The sequence below is a fragment of the Carassius auratus genome, unplaced genomic scaffold, assembly GCF_003368295.1.
Source record: "Carassius auratus strain Wakin unplaced genomic scaffold, ASM336829v1 scaf_tig00002454, whole genome shotgun sequence".
Taxonomy (NCBI): Eukaryota; Metazoa; Chordata; class Actinopteri; order Cypriniformes; family Cyprinidae; genus Carassius; species Carassius auratus.
In genome coordinates, this window is record NW_020523449.1 from 14952 (window position 1) to 38114 (window position 23163).

The 23163-nt window shown below is 36.7% G+C and overlaps 1 protein-coding gene across 1 annotated transcript in view; it reads left to right on the plus strand.

Moving 5' to 3' along the window:
• Window positions 1-7747: 7747 nt before the first annotated feature.
• Window positions 7748-23163, plus strand: part of LOC113069733 (WD repeat and FYVE domain-containing protein 3-like) — a 57992-nt gene continuing 42576 nt past the window's right edge. The window contains exons 1-4 of the mRNA XM_026242848.1: window positions 7748-7984; window positions 15377-15587; window positions 17457-17580; window positions 18645-18754. Of these exons, the coding sequence (XP_026098633.1) occupies window positions 7956-7984; window positions 15377-15587; window positions 17457-17580; window positions 18645-18754 (474 nt within the window). The 5' untranslated portion in view covers window positions 7748-7955. The remainder of the gene's footprint in view (window positions 7985-15376; window positions 15588-17456; window positions 17581-18644; window positions 18755-23163) is intronic.

A 23163-nucleotide genomic window follows, 5' to 3' on the forward strand; every position in this document is an offset into this window, starting at 1 on the left:
TTGTTTGTTTGTTTTTTCTGTTTCATGATTGCATTAAAGTGCTATTTCTCTCTTCCAGTGGTGGCTGGGGCATTATTAGTGGGGCTTCCTACAGTATCTCTCTAGTTGCTCAATGGCTCTATGGCTGGCCCAATAAACCAGGGTACCAAAAATATATAGAGGCTCTCAAACCAAGGTGACATAGCACAGCATTAACATGTTGATGTTACTTTACTTTTATAGTTGGCTTTTTAATGATTCAGATGTTTCTTGCACTCCCTGCAGGTGCATATACTGCCTTACAAGAGCCATGCTAGAGATGCTGAAATATCTGCAGGATGGCAAACTGTATTTTCAGAGGAAACTGTGGTACAGCTAGTAATGACAAAAATAACAAGCACTATGTGAAAGTTAGTTCTATTTTTAAAATCCTGTTAATGTGGTTCCCTTAGCCACAGGGGGCACAGTATGCTATGCAGTACAGAGATATAGAGATACTTTTAAATTTAGCACAATTATAATTATTTGTATTACTAAAATGTATTGTAGCATTAAAACGAGTAAGCACTTGTCCCTTATTATTATTCTACCGTATTTGATTGTGATCTATCTATCTATCTATCTTTTAAATAAATGCTGTTCTTATATGATGTTCTGTCTCTTTCTGTATTTCAGCAACAACCATTTTCAACTGATCATAATAAGAAAAGTTTCTTTAGCCCCAAATCAGCTTAAGTTATAGTTAAATCAATTTGCCATGTTTATTATATGTGGCTATTATACTATGTTCGTTTATAATTTAGCATAGTGGTTTCCTTTTTGATATAACTGGTTCTTAGTAAAAACTTGGTTTTCATTAATGTTGTGATTTATTATTATAATTATTTTTATTTATTAAATTTTTTTTTGTAACAGGTTTGAGTGGCGTTTACAGTGTAATGGATCATTATCATCATCCTATCCTATCCCATCCTATCATCGTCCTATATTAGCTTCCCTTCACTGGTTGCCAGTTCGTTGTAGAATTGATCTCAAGATTTTACTTTTAGTTTTTAAATCATCAAATAACACTGCTCCTAAATACCTCTCAGATCTATTACAGCCATATGGTCCATCCAGAGCACTTAGGTCTGCTGGGCAACTGCTTTTAGTCTCCCCCAATGCAAGATTAAAGAGCAGAGGTGACCGTGCCTTTGCAGTAGCGGTCCCGAAACTCTGGCATAATTTACCTTTGTACATTAGGCAGGCACCTTCAATTGCTGTTTTTAAATTACATTTAAAAACATATTTGTATAGTACAGCATATAACACAGTTATGAGAGTTACCTGTTAGGAGTTCTTTTTAAGTGTGTGTTATAAATCATTATTGTATGTATTGCATATTTTATTGTGTTTTTATTTATTTAATTTTTATTCTTTTTAGTTTTACTCTTTATTTCATATTGTATGTACAGCACTTTGATGAACACCTGCTGTTTTAAAAGGTGCTCTATAAATAAACTTTGAATTTAATTGAATTATAAGCTTGAGAAAATGTGGGACGTTGAATATGTATCAGCTATGCACAAAGCTATAAATAGTATGGAGAATTTTATAATTCACCAACATCATTACTCGTGAAACTGAATGAGGATCAGTTGAAACGTTATTGTTATTTTTATCCACATATTGTCAGTGTCCAACAGCTGAAGCAGCAGCACATTAACCTGATTTGTTTCATTGTATTAAATTGTTTAAATAAGATGTTACTGTAATAAAAGGTCAATATTTTCTTCTGTTTGCTACTGTAGTGCCATTACTGGCCAATTTTTTAAATTACAAACGTAATTTACCAAATAAAGGTCACTAGTGGGGTACAGAGAGATGCAGAATACAGTGAGGCTGTTGAAAGAAGCTCTTTGTGCTTTATCATTTGCGATGGTTTTCATGCAGAGTTCCTCCAGTGGCTTTGCTCCATGGAACCAATGACATCATAGTTCTGATGGAATCATCAGTGAAGTTCTCTGAGCTCCTCACAGCCCTTTCTATCGGGATTTCAAAGACAAAGATGGTCACTGACCTTATGGCTCCAGACAGGCACTATAACAATATATTTGAATTCATTAGGATCGTTTTCGAGGGTGTCCCAAAATACAACACCTCACAATCACAACAAAATAACAAAACAAAACACAAATTAACAATACATCCATAAACAAAACAAAAAATTAATAATAATAAATAAAAAAACAAAAATAAAAATAAAAAGGGGGCACCACAAAATTTAAATAATTAGTTGCGAATATAGAACAAAACCTAATACAAAATGCACTGATCAAAGATATCAAATTACAATATAAAATAAGAACACACACATACACACACACACACACACACACACACACACATATACACATACATATATATAAACAATAAAAAACAGTAACATTTTCAAAAATAACATGTACAAAACCAAAAATATGAAAACAAAGTTTGCTTAAACATCTTAAATGATGTATTTGTTTTAATATCAGCAGGTAAATTATTCCAGTCAATTGGGGTTTTAAACATAAAAGTTATTTTACTTATTGTTTTTCTAACACAAGGAACAGAAAAGAAAAAATATAGAATGTCTAACATGATAGTTTGAAGAAAATGGTACAAAATATTGTTGCAAATAACTAGGATAATTAAAATAAATATATTTGAAAATAAATTGAAGCTGAAGGATATGTAGTCTTGTGTGCAAAGATGGCCATTTGAGTGCATTATTCATTATACATTATACATGGCTGGCAGCCATATCACCCTGGAGCTCAAGACCGGTTTCCCACTGAAGCTAAGCAGGGCTGAGCCTGGTCAGTACCTGGATGGGAGACCTCCTGGGAAAACTAGGTCGCTGCTGATAGAGGTGCTAGTGAGGCCAGCAGGGGGTGCTCACCCTGTGGTCTGTGTGGGTCCTCGCGCCCCAGTGTAGTGATGGGGACACTATAACAAGCATCGTCCTTCGGATGAGATGTTAAACTGAGGTTATTAAAAATCCCAGGATATCTTTCGAAAAGAGTAGAGGTGTGATCATTTGCCCATTTGCCCATTGGCCTTGACCATCATGGCCTCCTAACAATTCCCATATCTGCTGATTTGCTTCATCACTCTGTCTCCTCTCCACCAGTAAGCTGGTGTGTGGTGGGCATTCTGGTGCACTATGGCTGCCATGATCGCATCATCCAGGTGGATGCTGCACACTGTTGGTGGATGAGGAGATACCCCCAACAATGTAAAGCGCTTTGAGTGCCTAGAAAAGTGCTATTAAAATAATTAATAATTAAAATAAAAAAGAAGTGGTCCTAATATTGAACCTTGGGGTACACCTCTTTGTTGAACCAAAAAATGTGATTTATCCCTTTAATGCTATACACTATTTTCTATTATGCAAGTATGAACCAAACCACCTAATTGCATTTTCAGAAAGGCCATTGGCATGAAGTAATACAGTTTATGGTTGTATTAAACAGGAGTACAGTAAAAGGTTATGCTGATTAATATTTTTCATTCAATTAATTACTAATATAATTTTAAATTATTATATGTTATTTATGTGTTTACTGTAAGTTTACAGGTTCAAGTTTCTAATGATTTCTTCTGAAATGTTTAATTTTCAATCAAAAACGTGTTCAATAACCCATTATGTAAAATGGAAAGATGAAAGAAAACAATCTCTGTGCCTAATATCTGTTAATAAATCCTGTTGATGTTTAATTACTGTAAATGTAAAAAAAAAAAAAAAAGAAGAGATTGTTCCAATTAAGACAACTAATAAATAAATATAAATATAATGTAATATGGATGGAGAAATTCTTACTTTTCATTTTTATAACTTGTGTAAATGTTTCCTATATATATTTATTTAAATTATACATTATTGTTTCTTTTTGTGTCCTAATTACAGAATTATTTGTTTGTTACATATTCACAGTGGAATAAATAACATAAGCTTTGGCTGTGCATAAAATATTATTTTATGTCTGTTTTTGTCTTTATTAGAATGAAATGTTGCCACCAAAGAACACAATAATGTTCATATATAGGTGCTGAGACTGAAACATTGAATATTCACCTAAACTGCACATTTATGTGGATGCATATTCTTAAAACATTTATTTTAGGAGTATAATTCAGTGAACTGGACAAAATTATATGACGACCTATGATAATCAGGAAAACATATTGATACATAGTTTGTCAATTTGTTTGACAGTTGAATTGTGTGTATGAGGGAGCTGGTGTGGATTTGTTGGTTCTGTCTATATTATAACTTTTAAGCGGATGTTTTTATTTTAGGAATAGTGTGAATGGTATATGTATTTTAGAGTATGTAAGTATTATGTATTGATAAATTCTTTATATTTTTAGTGTGACAATTTTACCATCAGTCCAGGGACTGCAGATGCAAAATAGCCTTCTGGCTAATTCTGGCACAATGCACATTTATGTATTATTGATGTGCATTGTCCCTGTCAAATAAACCTTAAAATAATAATAATAATAATACAATAAAATATAAAATATACATACATGTATAATTGTTGAATATATCTATATATTGTTTGCACAGGTACTGTAACATCCACATCATAATCATGTAAAATGTACATTGCTTTCTTATTTTACTGCTGTGACAGTCAAGTACATTAAACACGACTATAAATACCGCCAGACTGACTTTCGATTATTACCTTGATTGCTGACCAGAGGCAAAAAACGATCCTTAACCCGAAAAGTGGAACTGAATCGTTATGACCAGCAGGTGTCGCTGCTTCCCGTATATTCCAAGCGCTACAGCGAGCCCTGTGAGGCAGCGTCTCCCACACCGCTGAGATGAAGCAGAGCTGGAGCTGGGACGAGCTCGAGCCCGTGTTGTTTGGGATGTCGAGGATTAAATATGGCCACTAGCTATCTGATCTAACAGAAACAGCATCCGCTTCAGAAAGCACTAGCATCACCCGTGAAATATGGATGGGAAGAGCGCAAGGGGATCTCTTTAGAGCGGCTCTCAGTGAAGCTTGAAGACATCGGCTGGTCTGGTGAGTTCTCATGGATATGCGGATTCACTGGAGACAAACACGCAAAACACATACACTCTGCCTACTGGCGCTGGCTTCAGTCCTTCAAAATACAGCTCCCTTTGACCGTTTTTACATCTGTCTAGAAATGTCAGGATGTTATCCGCTTTATATAAATGATATTATATGCATTCCAGTTTTGTGAAAATGAAACGCACAGTTCAGCATGTATCGGTTGTGTGTAGCCGGGGCTAGCTCCGCTAGCCTGTTAGCTGCAGGCGAATAATAATTCATGTCGAGACAATTCACAAATGCGATCCTTTATTATTATAGTCCTCGCGTTAATCATATGCGTGATTATTATTCCTTATTTTAAGGTTATTTAGGTAATGTCTGGTGCGATGTTATTATCAGAAAGCTCGCAACGTCACTGAAGTATCGACTCATCCACGACTGTAACGTTACTGAATTTATTTGTGGTTCCTGTCCGTTTACAAACATCCCAACATAATATAATACATATATTATAATATAATATAACATAGCAATATAATTCTGAATAGTCCGTCTTATGTTACTGAACTCCTCGCTTGTGTCATTTTCATTTTCCTCTACTTATTTTGGTTATTGCGTTTATTCTAATGTAACAGTTATGGGGTTTATATTTTATAAATTGCGTATATTATTGTGTATAACGTAGGTTTCTTACCTTTCTGTGTTTATTTTGTGAAAAACTGTAGTGTTGACTGGCTGCTAATTTACACAACCCCCTACTGGATCAGTTGCTTGTTTCTTTCATTCTGTTTGTCCCACACAAGGTAGACGTTCCATTGAAGTGTAATCGTAATCAACAGGATATTACGGATATTATGAATATTATTTCTGTTTCTCTGTCTGTTTATCCATCTATCTATGACTAGACAAACAGTGAATAGCATTAGACATGGCCACTCATTAAGGTTGCAGCTAATTCCAGTAATGTCATAAGTTGTGATATGAAGGCCATGGTGATTTATTGGGACACGGTGAGATGGTGAAGTGCTGGGCCGCTGCGTCAGGTGAGAGATCATGGACTCATAGAAAGCAGTGTGTGGCCTGGACACCTCCAGGGTGCTAATTTATATGCCATTTAATTTGTATTGTGTGTTTTAGTGAGGGTATGCAGAGCTGTGAATAAAATGAGAGATTGTCTGTTAATGTTGTTTTATTGTCTAAACAATCCACCCATATGTATTGTGCAAGTCATTGAACCGGTGCTTTTATCCCAGAGCCATCATAATATTGGCTTGCGGCCATATCAAACACACATGACTTAAATTGCACCTGTTTAGAGGCTATAATCCTATCTTTCCTATTAAATCTTGTTTGACTTATATTTGTTGTTGGTCAAGCTCTTTCGCAAACCTGTTATTTTTATTTTTTTCTCCTTTTTCTTTTTCTTTATGTGTGTGTCTCAGTTCTATTCACATGTTCATTTTATGTTTAAAACTTAGCCTAGGCCATTTAGGAAGCATGTAGAAATGTGGCTACTGAAGTGTATGTGAAATTATGAGGGTTTATTGCTTGATATTGTCTTGTGCAGTGGACTTTCCAGGGTTTGATCATTTTAAGTCAGATTAGCAGTATGCAATAATGTTCAGTTTGGCATGGGAAGCAAGTGTACACCAATATATCGCTTTACAGGAAGTGGAAAGGGAAGTTTACGACCACTTACCCAGTGCTACAGGACGTTTGGTTCAAGTAAACACAGTGAAAATGAGTTGATGCTCTGGAATTTTTATTCAACTCGATTTACCTCATGAGCAGTTTCTGTGCAGTTGTTTTCTAGTATAAAACACATTTTATACAATGCTGTTGGTATAATGTGGACATAGCCTTGTTTTCATATTAAACATGGGCGAAAAGCATTTATTACAAAATGTAGAGCTCTCCAGTATGACTAATCAGATTCATCTGAATATTTAATTACACTGGAATCTATTCACCTATTCACTACTTTACATTTCTGTATGTGCATACTGAGACATTGTGGGAAGTGTTTTTTGTCATGTGCTCCATGTGGAGAGAGCAGAATCAGCACACAACATAGGTCACGCATTACACACGTGATATTTTACATAATAAAGACTTCAAGCTATAGTGTTGCCTAAATGACATTGTTGAAAACTTGACTCACATTATATGCAAAGAAGTTAACAAAGTATTTTCCCTCATGATTCAGTGCCAGTAAAAACAAGTCACCTGCTCGAGCGTCAACTGTGCTTTTTGAGGATAGATTCTCTTAATTGAAGACATCATGAGCTGGTTTTGATCTTTATTTCTTTAGGCTGTTACTCAGTGCTTTGCTGCAGTCAGATTTTCTCTGTTTGTGATATTATTGTTTTATCTGTTTGAAAATAGCCTCTTTTTGAATCTACGGTGGTGTCTCGTGTCTGTACTGGACTGTAGATGTTGGATAGTCTGTTTGTGTGTATATCCTCTGAATCAGATAACTGACTTCCCCTTTTTAGGATATCCAGAGCTCTCTCCTATGTGGACTAGAGAGTTATAACCCAGATCTATTGATCGATTTTAGTTATTTTAAATTTTTTTTAATCATTTCATAACCATCTGCTCTTTAACTGTTATCGATGGATCCCCCTGTTCTGCTGATTTGGTATCTCCTGGTATGACACTGGTCACCCCCCCATGATAAAGCCACATGGTAGAGCTGGTGACAGGGAGGATCAGCTGTGCCAGTCCCTGCAGGCTGCTTGGCTCTCTGGTGCACAGGTCTCCTGGCAGTGCCAGTGAAGAACGTAAATCGGCGCTCGCTCCAACAGCGTCCTATAAATGCTCTGCCTTCTCTCTTTTTCCTAGTTGGCACGGCACAGATCACCAACGATTATTTTCTTAGCAATCTTTGGATCGAAATTGCATCGGTAACAACAAGGGATGCTCGCAGAGCACAGGGAGAACAGCAGGTATGGAAAAAAACCCATGTTTGATCAGCGTGTCTCCATAGTGACAAGGCGTTTGTTTACAGATTGGAGCCTTGTGTCATGGATTTATTTGCTGCGATGATGGTCTTGAAATGGCTTCTTACATTCTGCTGAGGATCCTGGCAGCACTTAGAATCTTAGCTTAGAGAATCACACATTTTTGGAATCCACGTGAGATTGGTGTATGCGCTGCTATAGTTTTTACGTAATTAAAGGCTGTGGAAGGTAAAACAGATGAGTAGGCAAGTGAAATGATGGTGTGGTTCTTCCCGGAGGCACAATGATGTGGAGCAACAAGAGGTTGCTGTGAGTTTCAGATGTAAGAAAGGGTTATGTCTCTTTTTGTTTGTTTGAAGTAATAAGCATCTTACATCAGGCATTGTGGGGGCGTAAATTATCTCTTCACTGTTTCATCCTGGCAGTCATCCTTTTTTCTGGGAATTTTAATTTTTTTTTTTTTTTTGAAAGGCACCTGGTTTCTGGCTGTTTGTTGCGAATCAGGTCAAGACATGTTAGAAACCAAGGGCTTCATTAGACTCTGACTCATTCAACACTGCGATTTTCACAGAAAGGGCTCTTGGTTTCAAAATGTGTAGATTTGAGAAAGGGGAACCAGTAATGTTTCTTAATATTTGGATCATTATTTAGGATCGCTTCACTTCAGCTTGTAGATGTTCACAGCCATTACATCACCAGTTTGTGTGTGCTCCTCCCCAGAGTTGTAAAAGAGTTAAACAGTGATTTACTGAATGTGGCGAAGATTTCAGTTAAATGTGGACTTATACTGTGGACAGTATCTTTGTTTGGGTCTAAAATGACTTGAAATACTGTGGTTTTAGTGTCTAGATAAGTAGTCATTTGTTTGTTTAGTAATCATTAGGTTGAATGCTAATTACTGTTCCCTTGCCTGCATGATGTCATCTGTGGTGAAATGAATTTCACAGGAGTCTTTTACTATACTTCAATTACAAAAAAGAACAGCTTTGCAACTAGGGCTGGACGATTAATCGAATGCGATTGTCATGTGCATTTTGTTAGTAAAGCCGGTTCTGTAATCAGCAGTAAATCATCATCATCATGTGCTTTCAGATGGAGCAGCATTTACTACAGAGAGCCGTAGTTCACTGACAAGTAATGCAAAAAAATTTTATTTTATTGCACAATTATGAAATCGAAGAAATCGTTCGCGATAATGACAGTTGTTTGCGTAGCTTCTCAGTGAATTACAGCTCTGTGTAGTAAATGCTGCTCCATCTGAAAGCATGTGAAAATACCACATTTAATAACATGTTTTTACTCCAAACTCACTTAATAACGTTCAGTCGAGTGGCCAAAAGTGACTATAAAGTTATTTATAATGTAGCAAAATATTAGGTTTTATTTAAATAAATGCTGTTCTTTTAAACTTTATTTGTCAATGTTAATGTTGTCTAAACATAAATAAATTTTTTGATTTCATTTTAAAGTTGTAACTGCTGGCACATTTGAAAGGGGAAAAAACAATAACCAAACCAAATGGCTGTTGACCGAATATTGTATGAACGAGGTTTATGTGTGTTCAGGAATCCAGTGGGCTGTTTTGTAGCTGAACTGCAGACACTGTTGCTTGTTGTTGACTTGTAGCCTGTAGTCTGTGGGAAATGTTCACTCTCACTTCGGCATTTCCATCACCCATAACAGTGACAGAGATGTGAGGGTTTTGTGTTTACGTCACCCAGTATTCCCAAGAGTCTTTGAAAGGCTTTTGAGGAGGCTGACACTTTTTTTTTTTCTTCTTCTTCTCCAAACAGTCCTTTGGAGCTTACTTTGCTTTCTCTGATAGTCATTGGAGCTGGCAGCCCTCTAAAAAATGCTTTGAAAGACTTAAAGCGTAAAAAGGCTTAGCCACATTTTACTGAAGATTTCATGTCCCAGCAACCTTACTCCCCACCGATTTACATCAAATCTGCCTCTGTATGTCCCAAAGCAGGATTATTCACTGAGGAAGGACAAATAGACTAAGAAGGAATAGATTTTTTGGGTTTAATTTTTGAAACACCTGTTAATTATAATTATAAGTTACAACCACTGTCTGAACACAAAAGCATGTTTTGATTATGTGAATTAAAACATTTGGGGTTCTCACACTAGCTGTTGTATCCTTCTTGAAGTAAAAGGCATTTTTCTTTATTGATATTATTATTTATTTATTTGTTTTGGGGGGGGGGGGGTGTTACATACAAGATTGAAAATATATAATGAAAAATCAACCATTGATACACTCTGATACCATTAAAGCACAAAATATATTTTTTACACTATTTTGAAATGGATTTTAAATTGCTTAGTTATGCAGATATCAATTGGTGATTTTATGAATAATAATAATTATTCCACAATTTATGTAAGCATTCAAGGTTCATCCCTCTCAATATAATAATGGAATTAAGTTATAAATTTAAATATCTTTCCATTTGACCTACTGCATTTTTAATATATGTAATAATGCTTTTATAGAGCATCACAGTCCCGCCCACAGCCCGAGAGGGCTCTGGTGCCGGAAGTAAATTTCCCATTCATTTCTCCCATTGACTTTCGGAAAAATCCGTATCTAAAGAGTTTTAGAGCATGTGTGAGGGTAACCAGCTACGACTGAACTCATAAGCATATAACATATCATTTCGAGTGAAAAAATGAAGAGAAAATCCAAAAAAAGTCAAAGGTACAAGACTGTGTACATATTTTCATTTCGAGCGCAGGAACTACTCATCCCATAAACCACCGCACCCCATTGAATTCGAGTGAAGCCACAACCGCGAACGAGGCAACGAGCCTTTTGAGCGACTTCCAAATCTTAATGACGGCCGCTCGCGCGAACTTTTTCCTCCAGTGAATTTTATTTTATACAGTGAATGTAGTGAATTTAGAATCGTGTAAATAAATAGTGTTTTATATAGGTATTGTGTATCGATTTTTATATTTATCATCGTGAATTTTATATATTGTGTGCGTGTGTGAAAGCGGTTAACGATCAGCAACATGGTGCAGTGCTTTGTACCTGACTGCAATCACAGCTCAGTCGTCAACACATGTCGTTGCCATTACACAAATGTTCAGTTAATGCACAAAAAGGTATGCCGAGGTTAAATATTGTTTAGACAGTGGCATTATAAAATGGTTGATATGACTCATACCATATGAAGGCTACAGTAGCCTAGCTAAGTTACCAACCTCCCTGCAAAACTCATGGCAGCCAAGGAGATCATGATTGCACTGATAAGTCTACCGTGCAAAAACGCAACACAGGTTTTTATTTTATTTTATTTTTTTATTAATGATCTTCAGTCTTCACGGACCTTCGCGGGGTTTAACCAGACGGTTACACAAGCTCCACCTACTGTCTATGGCTCCACCAATCAGATGCAACACTGTGGGATTGTTCAGGATTGTGGGTAATGAAGCACTTAGCCAAGACATCACGAATAAAATGCATTTATATCAAAACAAGGTTAATGCCCAATGATCCTTTTACGTTTACATGAGCATATACTATCGCTTAGTACAGCCGTAGCTGGTTTTAAGTCTACCATGTATGGTTACGTTTTTATGGCTTATACCCCAAATGTCAATGCAGAAATTGCATTGAATTTTTACTTCCGGCACCAGCTGTGGGCGGGACTGTGATGCTCTATAGCTCTGGTTGTTACCATATTTAGGTAATAATATCACAGATTTTAATTTTGTTTAAAATGGTGTCCCTTCTCATTGTCCATAGTTGTTACTGACCAGGGGTGCATTTCCCAAAATCATCGTCAACCGACTATGGTCGCAAGTTCTGTCGTTACCAACATAGTTCAAATGAACATTCACAAACAGTGTTGCAAACTTACATGGTTGAAACTACATCACTCTACTTGTGGTTCGAAGCATAGTTTCGTGTTAGCAAACAGATATGAGCTTAAATAGATTCTGCTCTTAGGCACAATAAGCCAGCTAACATAATCTATGTCTGACATTCTATCTAAATATAAATGCATTTTATTCCATGTATTTTTGTGCATCCTTAATAAGCGTTGTTTTTGAAGAGCATCTGCTGAAATGCCTAAGGGAACCTGCGATGAATCAAACACTTTAAATAAAGCAAAATTACTGGGAACAAAAAATAGTAAATTAGTCATCAGGTGCCATGTTCAATACAGCAGCATCTTAGGCCCCATTTACACTGCATGGTTCAAGTGACCCAAATCCGATTTTTTGCTCTCATGTGGGACAGATCAGATATGACCGGTGTACGTGTAAGCAGGAATAAAACGCATGGATTCTGATGTTCTCAGATCGGATTCAGGCCTCATTCATATGTGGTAATAAATCGGATATGAATCGGATACGTGCATTAGCGTGTGCCATGTAAGCAGACAAATCGGATATTCCCCAGTAAATGCGAGCCGTACGTCATTAAAAAAGTGACGTCAACTCAGGTGGACACCGCCAACTGAGATCACATGACTTATTATAGGCGTGATGGAGGACGAAGGATACACACAGTGGAGCAATGCCGAGGTTTCATGTCTTTTCAGTCTTTGAGGTCAAGAGATGGGGCAAAAATGCAGGGTTGTTACAGAAATAAAATAAATTACGAATGTAAATCGCGGATTAATTGCGCAGCTCAAAAAAGTTTTGACAGGTCAGCGAGAGAGAGAGTGCGAGCGAGAGAGCGCAAGAGAGATAGAGAGATAGTGCGCGAGAGAGAGAGAGCGAGCCCCGGCTGCACGCTCACCTTCTTCAAACAACACGAGTGCTGTCTTGCTCTCTCTCCCTTATTAATCAATTGACACGATGGTGTCATAATCATTTAAAATGAGAATGTAAATCTGCTCTCCCCATATTTGATAGTAAGAAAAAATTTGATTAGATTTCATATCGCAATATATATCGTAGAAAAATAAAATATTGCAATGTCATTTTTTCCCAATATCGTGCAGCCCTACTGTATAATTTTATTTACATCTGCATCCATTGTATTTTGTGCTGTTTTACTTCTTTTTCCGGGTCAGAACGTCTACGTTTGGTAGTTTCAGCAGTGTATAGTGTAAATGCAAAAATCGGATACGGGACACTTTTAAAAGATGATGTAAGCAGGTCGTCAAAAGAATCGGATATAGTCAGAAAATCGGATTTGGGCATCAAGACCTGCAGTGTAAATGCAGCCTTAGAGATCTCTAATCAGTTAAATGATTTCATTAACAAGGGCCTTATGTTGTTGAACTAATGTGATTCAAAAACAGAGATGCGACCATGTTCAGGAAACAGTCATGACTAGCTAGTTTGTTTCCACAACAATCCATCGTACTTTGGTGGTTAACCAGCACGTTATGTCATTGATGGGGGTGCATGACAACTATAAGAAAGTGGAATGTTAAACAGTTAGCTCTGTACCTGAAGATAAGAATGATTGGGTTGCAATACTTCAGTTGACTGTAGGCCACATGAGAGAAATGCGGAGCAATTTTGTTTTAGTTGTACAGGCCGCATTTGAACAACCTTTAATTTATTATGTCTGGTCTGTTTATACGAATATATGTTTTTGGATTATTATAACAATTTTACAGAAGCTCAAGGACATAAAAGCTTGGAATAATAACCATTTGTTTGTAATAATATCCAAAACTTCAGGAACCTGGATACAATGCAGATAACTTTAGTTAGATGGATGCAATAACCGTTGCTTTTGGCCGTCTCATGTTTCCCGTCTTTAAGCGTTGCCGACTTTCTTAGTGTCTGAAGCTGTCTGCAGTCTGTTCCTGTCTAAGAATCTGCTTCAGCTCACAGATGTTGGGCTTTTTGCTGAGGGCATTGCTGAAACATTCATATTTTTCATATTACTGCACTGGCTCAAGCAAATCTCTGTCAGATGTGGGTCCTATTTTACCCATGTGTTCACCAGCTTGAGCAGATGATGTAAAGGTCTTTAGTGGTTAAAAGCTTTATTGTTTACCCCAAAGTTTGTAACCATTACCCAGTTGGATCTGATCTCAGTGTTTGGAACAAAGCAAGGCATGGGAAGACAACCATTTGTTCACACTCTTTCCCCAGGAAGCACTGTTTGTTCACGGGAAATGAAATGAAATCAAATAAATGCAAAAAGACAAATAAATTCTTCTTCTTCTTCTTCTTCTTCTTATTATTATTAATATATTTCTCTGAAAGTAATTAGTTGGTACAGTTTTTATGAAAAATACCAGCTTTTATATTTATTTATTTGCAAATTTGATACTATTTATAATGGATATGATTTAGTCTGTGTATATCTTCAGATGATGAATCAGATAAAGGTCTGAATTGCAGAATATGTATTAAGCCTATCCTATGGGTATTAAAACAAAAATTCTAGATCTGGAGTGTGTTGATGATGCGTCTGAAGCATGAAACTAGGTTAGTGTGTACTGTTACTTTGAAGACATTAGGGGATTTTCAGACTGTTGTAAAGGACTCATTGGTTATTCATTGTAGCAACCCTTTTCCCATGCAAGGGAGTCAAAGAAGTTAAGGATTTTGCTTTAAAAATGAAGCAAATTTGTGTTAGCCAGATAGCAAAAATTCACTGGCTTCAGTTTACAGGTTTGTTGGTGCCTTTAGTCACCAAATATACAAAAAAAATTATAGTTTAGCTTAGGGGTGCGCGATAAATATCGGCCGATAATTAATGCGCATCTCATCAGTAAAGTCGGTTATCTAATCAGCGGTAAATTCCATCAGGTGCGTGATTATACATAGAGCAGCTGTTACTACACAGAGACGTTGTTAACTGACTAGCTGCATAAATAAACGCTGATAATGAACGTGGATCTAACCAACTTTACTGACGAGATGCGTATTTATTATCGGACGATATTTATCGCATACCCCTAGTTTAGCTCTGGTTGACATGGCCATACTTTCACAATATTTTTTGTCATATCATGCGATAATAGTTATCACTATAATATTTGCTTAAAAAATGCTTTTCATGTTTGTTAGACTTTGAGAATAAATCTAACTTGTCACTATTAAGTTCCAAAGAGTAAGCTACATTTTATTTTCTGGATTCAGTGTTTAATAGAAATGTATCATCCGAAATCATTTCTGCATGTTTGAATGCATGTCCTGCAGTATTTCTGTATCTGCAGCAGAATCCTCACTAAAGGGTCTCAGACAGAAGCAGCTCACTGCAAAAAAATTAAATAAACAGGCTGAATTTGATCTGAAATTTGAAGCTAGCATATAAAGTCACATTAGAAGTGGACTTTCACAATCCACGATCAATTTCCCTGACATCTCGCTATATCTTTCCCCTCCCCACCCTCCCCTTTTCATTTCCTCCATTTCACAAAACCTCTCTTTTGTCTGCTCTGTCAGGGCTGGCTTCGGCCTCAAGAAGCCTCTGAAAATGAATATGGTGAAGAGGATCATGGGGAGGCCGCGGCAGGAGGAGTGCAGCCCACAGGACAACGCGCTGGGACTCATGCACCTGCGTCGCCTCTTCTCCGAGCTCTGCCACCCACCGCGACACATGACACAAAAAGAGCAGGAGGAGAAGCTCTACATGATGCTGCCTGTTTTCAACCGGGTGAGAGTGAGATGACTGCTTACATAAAGAGACAGCATCATCATAGTCTAATGTGCATTAGGATAATGCAATTTATTTTGAGCAGAGGTAGACAGAAAGTAGAGCGACTTCTGAACAGGACAGCCTCACCAGTCAAAATGCTTTAACAGAGAAGACAGATATAGTAGACATTTTATTGCACTGATACTTTGTTTTTTTTTTCTCTCTCTCTCTCTCCTTGTTAGGTTTTTTTTATTTTTTTATAAGAGGTTGGAGGTTAGAGGATAATTAGTGATGAGACAACAACAGCAGGATTTCTTTCTACTGACTCGGCTGTGGCAGTGGTTCAGATTTCTACTTGCCCTGCAAATATTTTTACTAGCCCTGCCATAAAAAACAATTATAAATGTTGTTTTTAGCAGCACTTTTTTTTTTTTTTTTTTTTTTAAATAAGAATCAGAATTATTTTTTACATACAGCTTTTGGGCTACCAGTTGGGCTCAGTGAGATTTATTTTTTATTTTTTGTTTTAATAAATGGGATACTTTTGCATTTGGGATACAGATGCATTTAATTTATCAAAATGTAGAGTAAAGAATAACATTGTTACAAAATGTTCGATTTCAAACTTTGAACTTTCTATTCATCAAAGAATCTTAATAAACTGTATCACAGTTTTCATGAAAATATTAAATAGCACAGCTGTTTTCAACATTTTCATAAAATTTTTCTTGGGGACCGAATCTACATATTAGAATGATTTCTGGAGGGTCATGTGACACTGAAGTTTGGAGTAATGGCTAGTGAAAATCCAGCTTTGCCATTTACAGATTTTTTTTTTAAATATATAAAACAATTATTATAACTGTAAAAATATTTCACAATATTACTATTTTTACTGTATTTTTGATATTGCTCACCATGAAATTGCCACCGAAGCTGGAATGGCATTGAACACAACCAAACAAACAATCAATATTTTTGATAAAATAAATGAAGCCTTGATGAGAATAAGAGACTTCTTTCTAAAACAATAAATCATTCTACTGACCCTGAACTTACAGTAGTGTATATATATAATCAGTACATTTCATATTGGTAGAATGCAAGGACCTTAAAACATTATCTTCTTTTACAGACAAATCACTATATTCTTCTAATAATAAAAATAATAAATCCCTTTCTTCAAGCCAAATTGTGTACACTATACTTACTGTGAACTTAAACAATGAGAAGAAGAGAACCAGCAGTTCCAAGTGCTTCATTTACAGAGGCTAAGTGGCCTTTATGACATCAAGTGACTCTCGTAGGCTGGAGAAGAGCATGATGGTGCTAATCATCCAGCATTGATTATACAGAAACTCTGCATATGTCCTCAGCAACAGCTCATCATTGTGCATGAGAGAGCGTTGACCTGCTGCAGCCTGTGTGCGTTTGGAGAGCACTTGTAGAAGTGGGATGAAACAGCCTCTCTGTTTACAATGCTGTCATATTTGATGGATGTGAAACGCTGTGTATAAGCATTAACAACACAGTATGCCTGTCTTGATTTTGATTTCTTCAAACAGCAAGAGGCCTGACAGTCTAGATTTGAACATGATGGTCTTGCGCTTCTTATGAATGTTTGTGGTTAGTATACTTATTTGACTGGATATTCTGACAGCGAGACAGATGCCGAAGGGCAGTTTTGTGAATGTCTTATCAGTGCTGCTACGAAAGCTAAAGAACTCTATAAACTGAGCATACTGCTCTTCAGACGTCAAGGGAGTGACTTTTGATTAAACCTCAGCTTTAACTCACAGGTCCCCGTCTTTGTAGAGGGAAAAAAGGTCTACATGGCAAGAAGGTTGTTTGAGCTCTGTGAAAGGTGTTTTTTTGTGTGTGTGACAGGTGTTTGGGAACGCTCCACCAAACACGATGAATGAGAAGTTTTCAGACCTGCTGCAGTTCACCACTCAAGTGTCCAGGCTGATGGTGACTGAGATCAGACGGAGAGCGTCCAATAAATCAACAGGTACTTCAAACTACTACAACATCCTGGGTATTCTATTAACACACAAGTATGTATTACACAGACCTGCTCCAATCTAATTAAACTCAAAAAGTCTGAAAAAAAAAAAGTGTCAGCGTGTTAAATTAAAAGTCATTACAGAATCAGACCGCACTTCTTTTTTTTTTTTTGCAAAACTTTTTTTGGCTACTTTCTGAAATGTAATGCCTACTTTTTTTTCAATCCATTCAATTCCCGATAGAGTAAAACAATTCTTTCCTATTTTTCCTCTCATTTTAATGTATTAATTAACTTTAAAATTGGCCCATTACACAAGTAAAAAAACTATATTAAAAGTGATTTAATATAATTTGTGTCCTCTATTTATTAAAAAGTTTGTATAGACATAACAGTGTTGATCTTGAAGAAGTGTTCTTGCTTTTATTACTGAGGAACACTCAATCTGGGCTTTATGGTCTCTGAGTTACTCTGCTGTCCGCACACTGTGTGTTGGCAGCTTGTCTTGGCACATGATGTACAGTAATGTTTATTTTTGGTGATGTAATCTACCGTGACAGCATATGCTGCATAGATCCACAAACACCACTTTGAGCATCTCATGATACAAGGAGTAAGTGCTTAAGCATTTTGGCAGCTTTTTTAAACCATCTATTATGTTTTAACGCTTGTTTTCGAACTATATTCATAATACTTATACAATGAAAAGCATGGTGTATAATGTTAATAATATTCTGTATGTGAGATTTATGGTACTTTCTTAACAATGGGTTTCAAAATGTCATTATATGATTGCATTTCCATTGGAGCAGAAAATAAGGTTCTCCTGAGTAAATCTTATTCTTTGTGAATTCACTGGGGGGGTCAACATATTGCATCTCAAAACGAGGCAGCCATGGATGAAAGGGAAACGAAACTGCCTGCATGTCATCACCTCTAATTGACTCAGCGTCCTTCCCCAGATGAGGCCAGTCACACACAAGCTGACGTGTGAAAATGGATTTGATCCACATGCACAGACTGTTTAACGCGTCAGTGATTCTGTTTGTGTGTGTGTGCTCCTCCCACAGAGGCAGCCAGCAGAGCCATTGTCCAGTTTCTGGAGGTAAATCAGAGCGAGGAGGCGAGCCGGGGCTGGATGCTCCTGACCACCATCAACCTGCTGGCTTCTTCGGGACAGGTCTGTGTGTTTACTGTGCAAGTAGATTTTTTTTTTATTTATTTTTTTTTTTTATTATTTTACAAATAAAAACAAGGTCTAGAAAAATATGACACAAATACACGGAAGGTTTTTTTCATAGACAAACTCTTTATGCTCACCCAGACTGCAATTATTTGATCAAAAATACTGTACAAACTTTAATATTGAAAAATCTTGGTACAATTTAAAGGATAGATCACCCAGAAATGAAAAATTCTGTCATTAATTATTCACCCTCACGTCTTTCCAAATCCATAAGACCTTTGCTCATGTTCAGAACAAAAATCAAGATGTTTTTGATGAAATCTGAGAGCTTTCTGACCCTGCAAGAATTGTTGAATAGAATTGTTATTTTTGCTTTCTTTGCTCACAAAAAGTAGATTTATATAATTAAGATTGAACCACTGATGTCACATGGACTATTTTAACAATGTCTTTACTACCTTTCTGGGTCTTGAATGTGGTAGTTGCGTTGCTGTCTATGCAGGGTTAGAAAGTGCTCAGATTTCATCAAAAATATCTTAATTTGTGTTCCAAAGATGAATGAAGGTCTTAAGGGTTTGGAACAACATAAGGGTGAACAATTAAGGACAGAGTTTTCATTTTTGAGTGAACTAACCCTTTAAAGTAACTGTTTATCATTCACCTACCAAAAATGTATTCTACCAAAATTTGAAAATGTAATTGTCCCTTGGCATGTCAGTACCTATGCAAAATATACTCAGAAACTGGAACCAGCCATGTTTGCCTTTGAGCACACTATCAGCAGCTTGCTTAAATCTAGAAACAGCAGGTGTAATTTGTTGAGCGTGTGCTTGGTTCACCTTATCTGGAGTTGCACAGGCCTCAGTTATCAGAGAGAGAGAGACACTGCCTTCTTCTAGATAAAAAAACTGGTGAACTGCGTGGTGGCTGGAAGGATTAGTATGGTGATGTTAGTACGTGTTGGATTTGACCAAGAGCAGGAGAAAGGGGGCATATTCTTCATTCTGTAGTGAAAGATGGCTTCTCCAACAATGGTTGCAGACCTGACGTCTCAACTTCCAGCTTGAGGATGGTGTCACAGAGGACCTGTTTCTCAGGCTATTAATTGCTCAAACCTGCACAGCTTGAGGCCATGTCAAGGGTCACTTTATGAAGCCCTGTTTGAAGTGAAAGATGTGGTCAGCTACACACCACATAAATGATCTCCAATTCCTATTTTTTTTTTGTAGCCCTTGAAGCACTTCCTCTCATGGATTGATCAAACAGACAATGTGCCTATCATGTCATTCATTAGATGAGGAAGGACCGATTCCACTCTCATCCAGAGCTCTTTGAAGTCAGTCAGAAGAATAGAGGTGCAGATTTCCCATCCAGGGGAGGTCATTATGTCAGTGCCCAAATTGTTTGTCATAAATTATAGCACATTGGAAGAGCCAATGTAAATTTCATGCATCACAATGAGAGTCTAATGTATCTCATGAAATCTATTCGTTAGTAGCTGGTGCTGGACATCATTTTTCTATATATTTTACAGTGCATTATGGGGCCTACAGTAAAGCCATGCCATGCACTGTAGTAGTAAATGGTTTCCAGGTATATATGGATTTATATATGTTAGAAGGGCATTATTAAAGGGCTGTCTGTGGATGTCACATAGTCATGTGTTGTATTGACTGAATGGGAATATTGTAACTACTTTTCCTAGAAGAATAAAAGCTATTCAAGTTCCTTCTCGTATGTAAAATGCTGTGGCAGTACTATGGTACAGCAATGAACATGATATTCAGATGGTTCTCCATAGTAATTCAAAGAATTTAATTTTTAAAAATGTAATTAATTCCTTTGATGGAAATAACTCCTGACCCGAACGTTTTAATAGAAGTGTATCTGCTATTATAATTAGCCCTTTTTAATGGTCATGTCTCCTTGTTATTTTGTATGGTTATTTTCCTGCAGTGCAAGTTGTTTATGCATTGGCCTGGTTTAATAAAGTAGGATCTCATTAATTGGATGAAGTTTAGCCAGCACTCTCAAATCTCTCTCAAGTCTGTTGTTAGCTCTAATTTTATTTTGGCTCATATAATCCTTAAGGATCATTTACCTCCATAACACACTGAAAAGAACTTGTGCACATAAAGATGGAGTGCAGAAGTGTGGCCTGATAAGTGCCCTTTCTCTTACTCACACACACACACACACACTGCCTATTTCCTACTCCTTCTTTCTGCTTTACTGTAAATATATAATGAAAACGCTTTCTGATAAAATCTCCATGCTACACTACACATAAAACACATTTCCACCACCTAAATGCAGACCTTTTGAAATGCGGAAACAGTGATATGGCACAATTTAGAGCTTATCATAATCCAGAGGATGAGCTTGAATTAATTGGACATGCACCATTATCTTTTCAGGCAGGAGGCTCTAGTTAAGAGAAGTGAAACAAGTTTTTGAGAGGTGAAATATGTTTGTATTCTAAGCTGTGAGTTGCAGACAAAAACTGGTGCTCTTGGCAACACCCTCCGCCCCTCGGATACAACAAAGGTCTTTTCTTTTCTCTCTGTAAGGACGCCCTTCATGCTCTACATTCCCAATGCACCCTCAATTCACCCTCATGGACGCCGTCAAATCTTCCTCTGCGTCGAGGACTATGAGAAGTCCTACTTCTTTTTCGCTTTTCCATTGGTGTTTTTCTGTCAGACACTATCGTTTAGTGTCATGTACACTCGACCCTAGACCACATTGTCCGCAAGCGTCTCTTTATTGTTGAGGTTATCTACCACAGAGCGAGCTATTTCAAGGTTTGACCGTCTGCCCTAACGGGGGGATTTATAGAGTCCCAACTGGTTCAATTTCTCTCACAGATGGACCTTTTGCCTGAGAGGCTTTATTAGTGTAACTGTTCTATGTAAAAGACAATTAATGTTGCTAAATAGTGGATTTTTTTTATTTGATAGAATGGTATGATTTATTTTTTGTGCACATAGTGTGTTTACTGGAATGAAACTGCAGAAGTGATTAATCTTCTGTTTTCCCTTTCTCATTCTCATGAAAGCATTGAATGTGACTGCTGTAATGCATCCTCCATTAAGGTTTGGCACTGCTGGGACTCTTTGGCCTTGTCTTAAGACCTGTTCCCACCAAGAACGATTACTATATTGATTACTGCACTATTGTTGAAAATTGTAGGGGTCAGTAATATATTTATTTTTTTACAAGATTAATACTTTTATACAGCAAAGGATGTGATTTATAATGTTCAATATATATATATATATATATATATATATATATATATATATATATATATATATATATATATATATATATATATATATATATATATTATATAATTTTTTTTTTTATTATTATTTTTTTTTAGCTTTTCATTCATTCTGAAAAAAATATAATTTCAGTAAAAATATTAAGCAGCAGAACTTTTTTTCAACAGTGATGGGAATTTATTTTGTGACCATTTCTGACCCTTTGTGAGTAGACAGGTTTTTATGTGAAAGCCTGTGCACACTGCTGCAGACTGGACCTGGAGTGAAAAAGTGCTTGGGCTGTGCATGTGTGTGAGAGAGAGAATTATTGGCTGGATTGAGCTGAATCCTTCCACTTCCTGACTTGCTTTATAAGCGGCTGATGGGATTTTATCCTCTCATCAGTGTTTCATTGGCACCGGCAGCAGGATCCTGGTCTGATTAGTGTCAGGCGAGACTGTGGCAGTGAAAAGTGAAGCTCTGACCCACCTGCAGCATTTCGTTTCAGTCATGTCCACCTGAGCCCCTTTAGTGCACAGTGATGACATCACTGATCTGCCAAATATGCTTATCAGGGTTTCACAAAGGCCTTTAGACTCAGACTGTGTAACGAGATGCACTGCACAAATAATGTAAGTTTAGGTTTACTGTATATCTTCTAGGCTTTTTTTATCAGTACACATAGTTTATTGGATTTAGACATTTAAGGTTGTAATTAAGTATTAGTGTTCCTGTAGCTCAACTGGTAGAGCGTTGCGTTAGCAAGCAAGCTAGCGCAAGGTTGGGGGTTCGATTCCCTGGGAACACATGATAGGTAAAAATTGATAGCCTGAATACACTAAGTCGCTTTGGATAAAAGCGTCTGCTAAATGCATACATTTAATTTACATTTAATTTACATTTTTAATTTAATTTTACTTTTCAGTTTATTTTTAAACATGTATTCTAATTAAAATTAAAATGTATATTAATAAAGAAAGCCGTTGCATTTCACAATATTGCTGTTTTTACTGTATTCTGAATTAAACAAATGCAGCTTTAATGAGCATATTGAGACTTCTTTTAAAAAAATCTTATAGACCCCAAACTTTTGAACGGGAGTGTATAATCATTTGTAGTAACAGAAAATAGGTTATA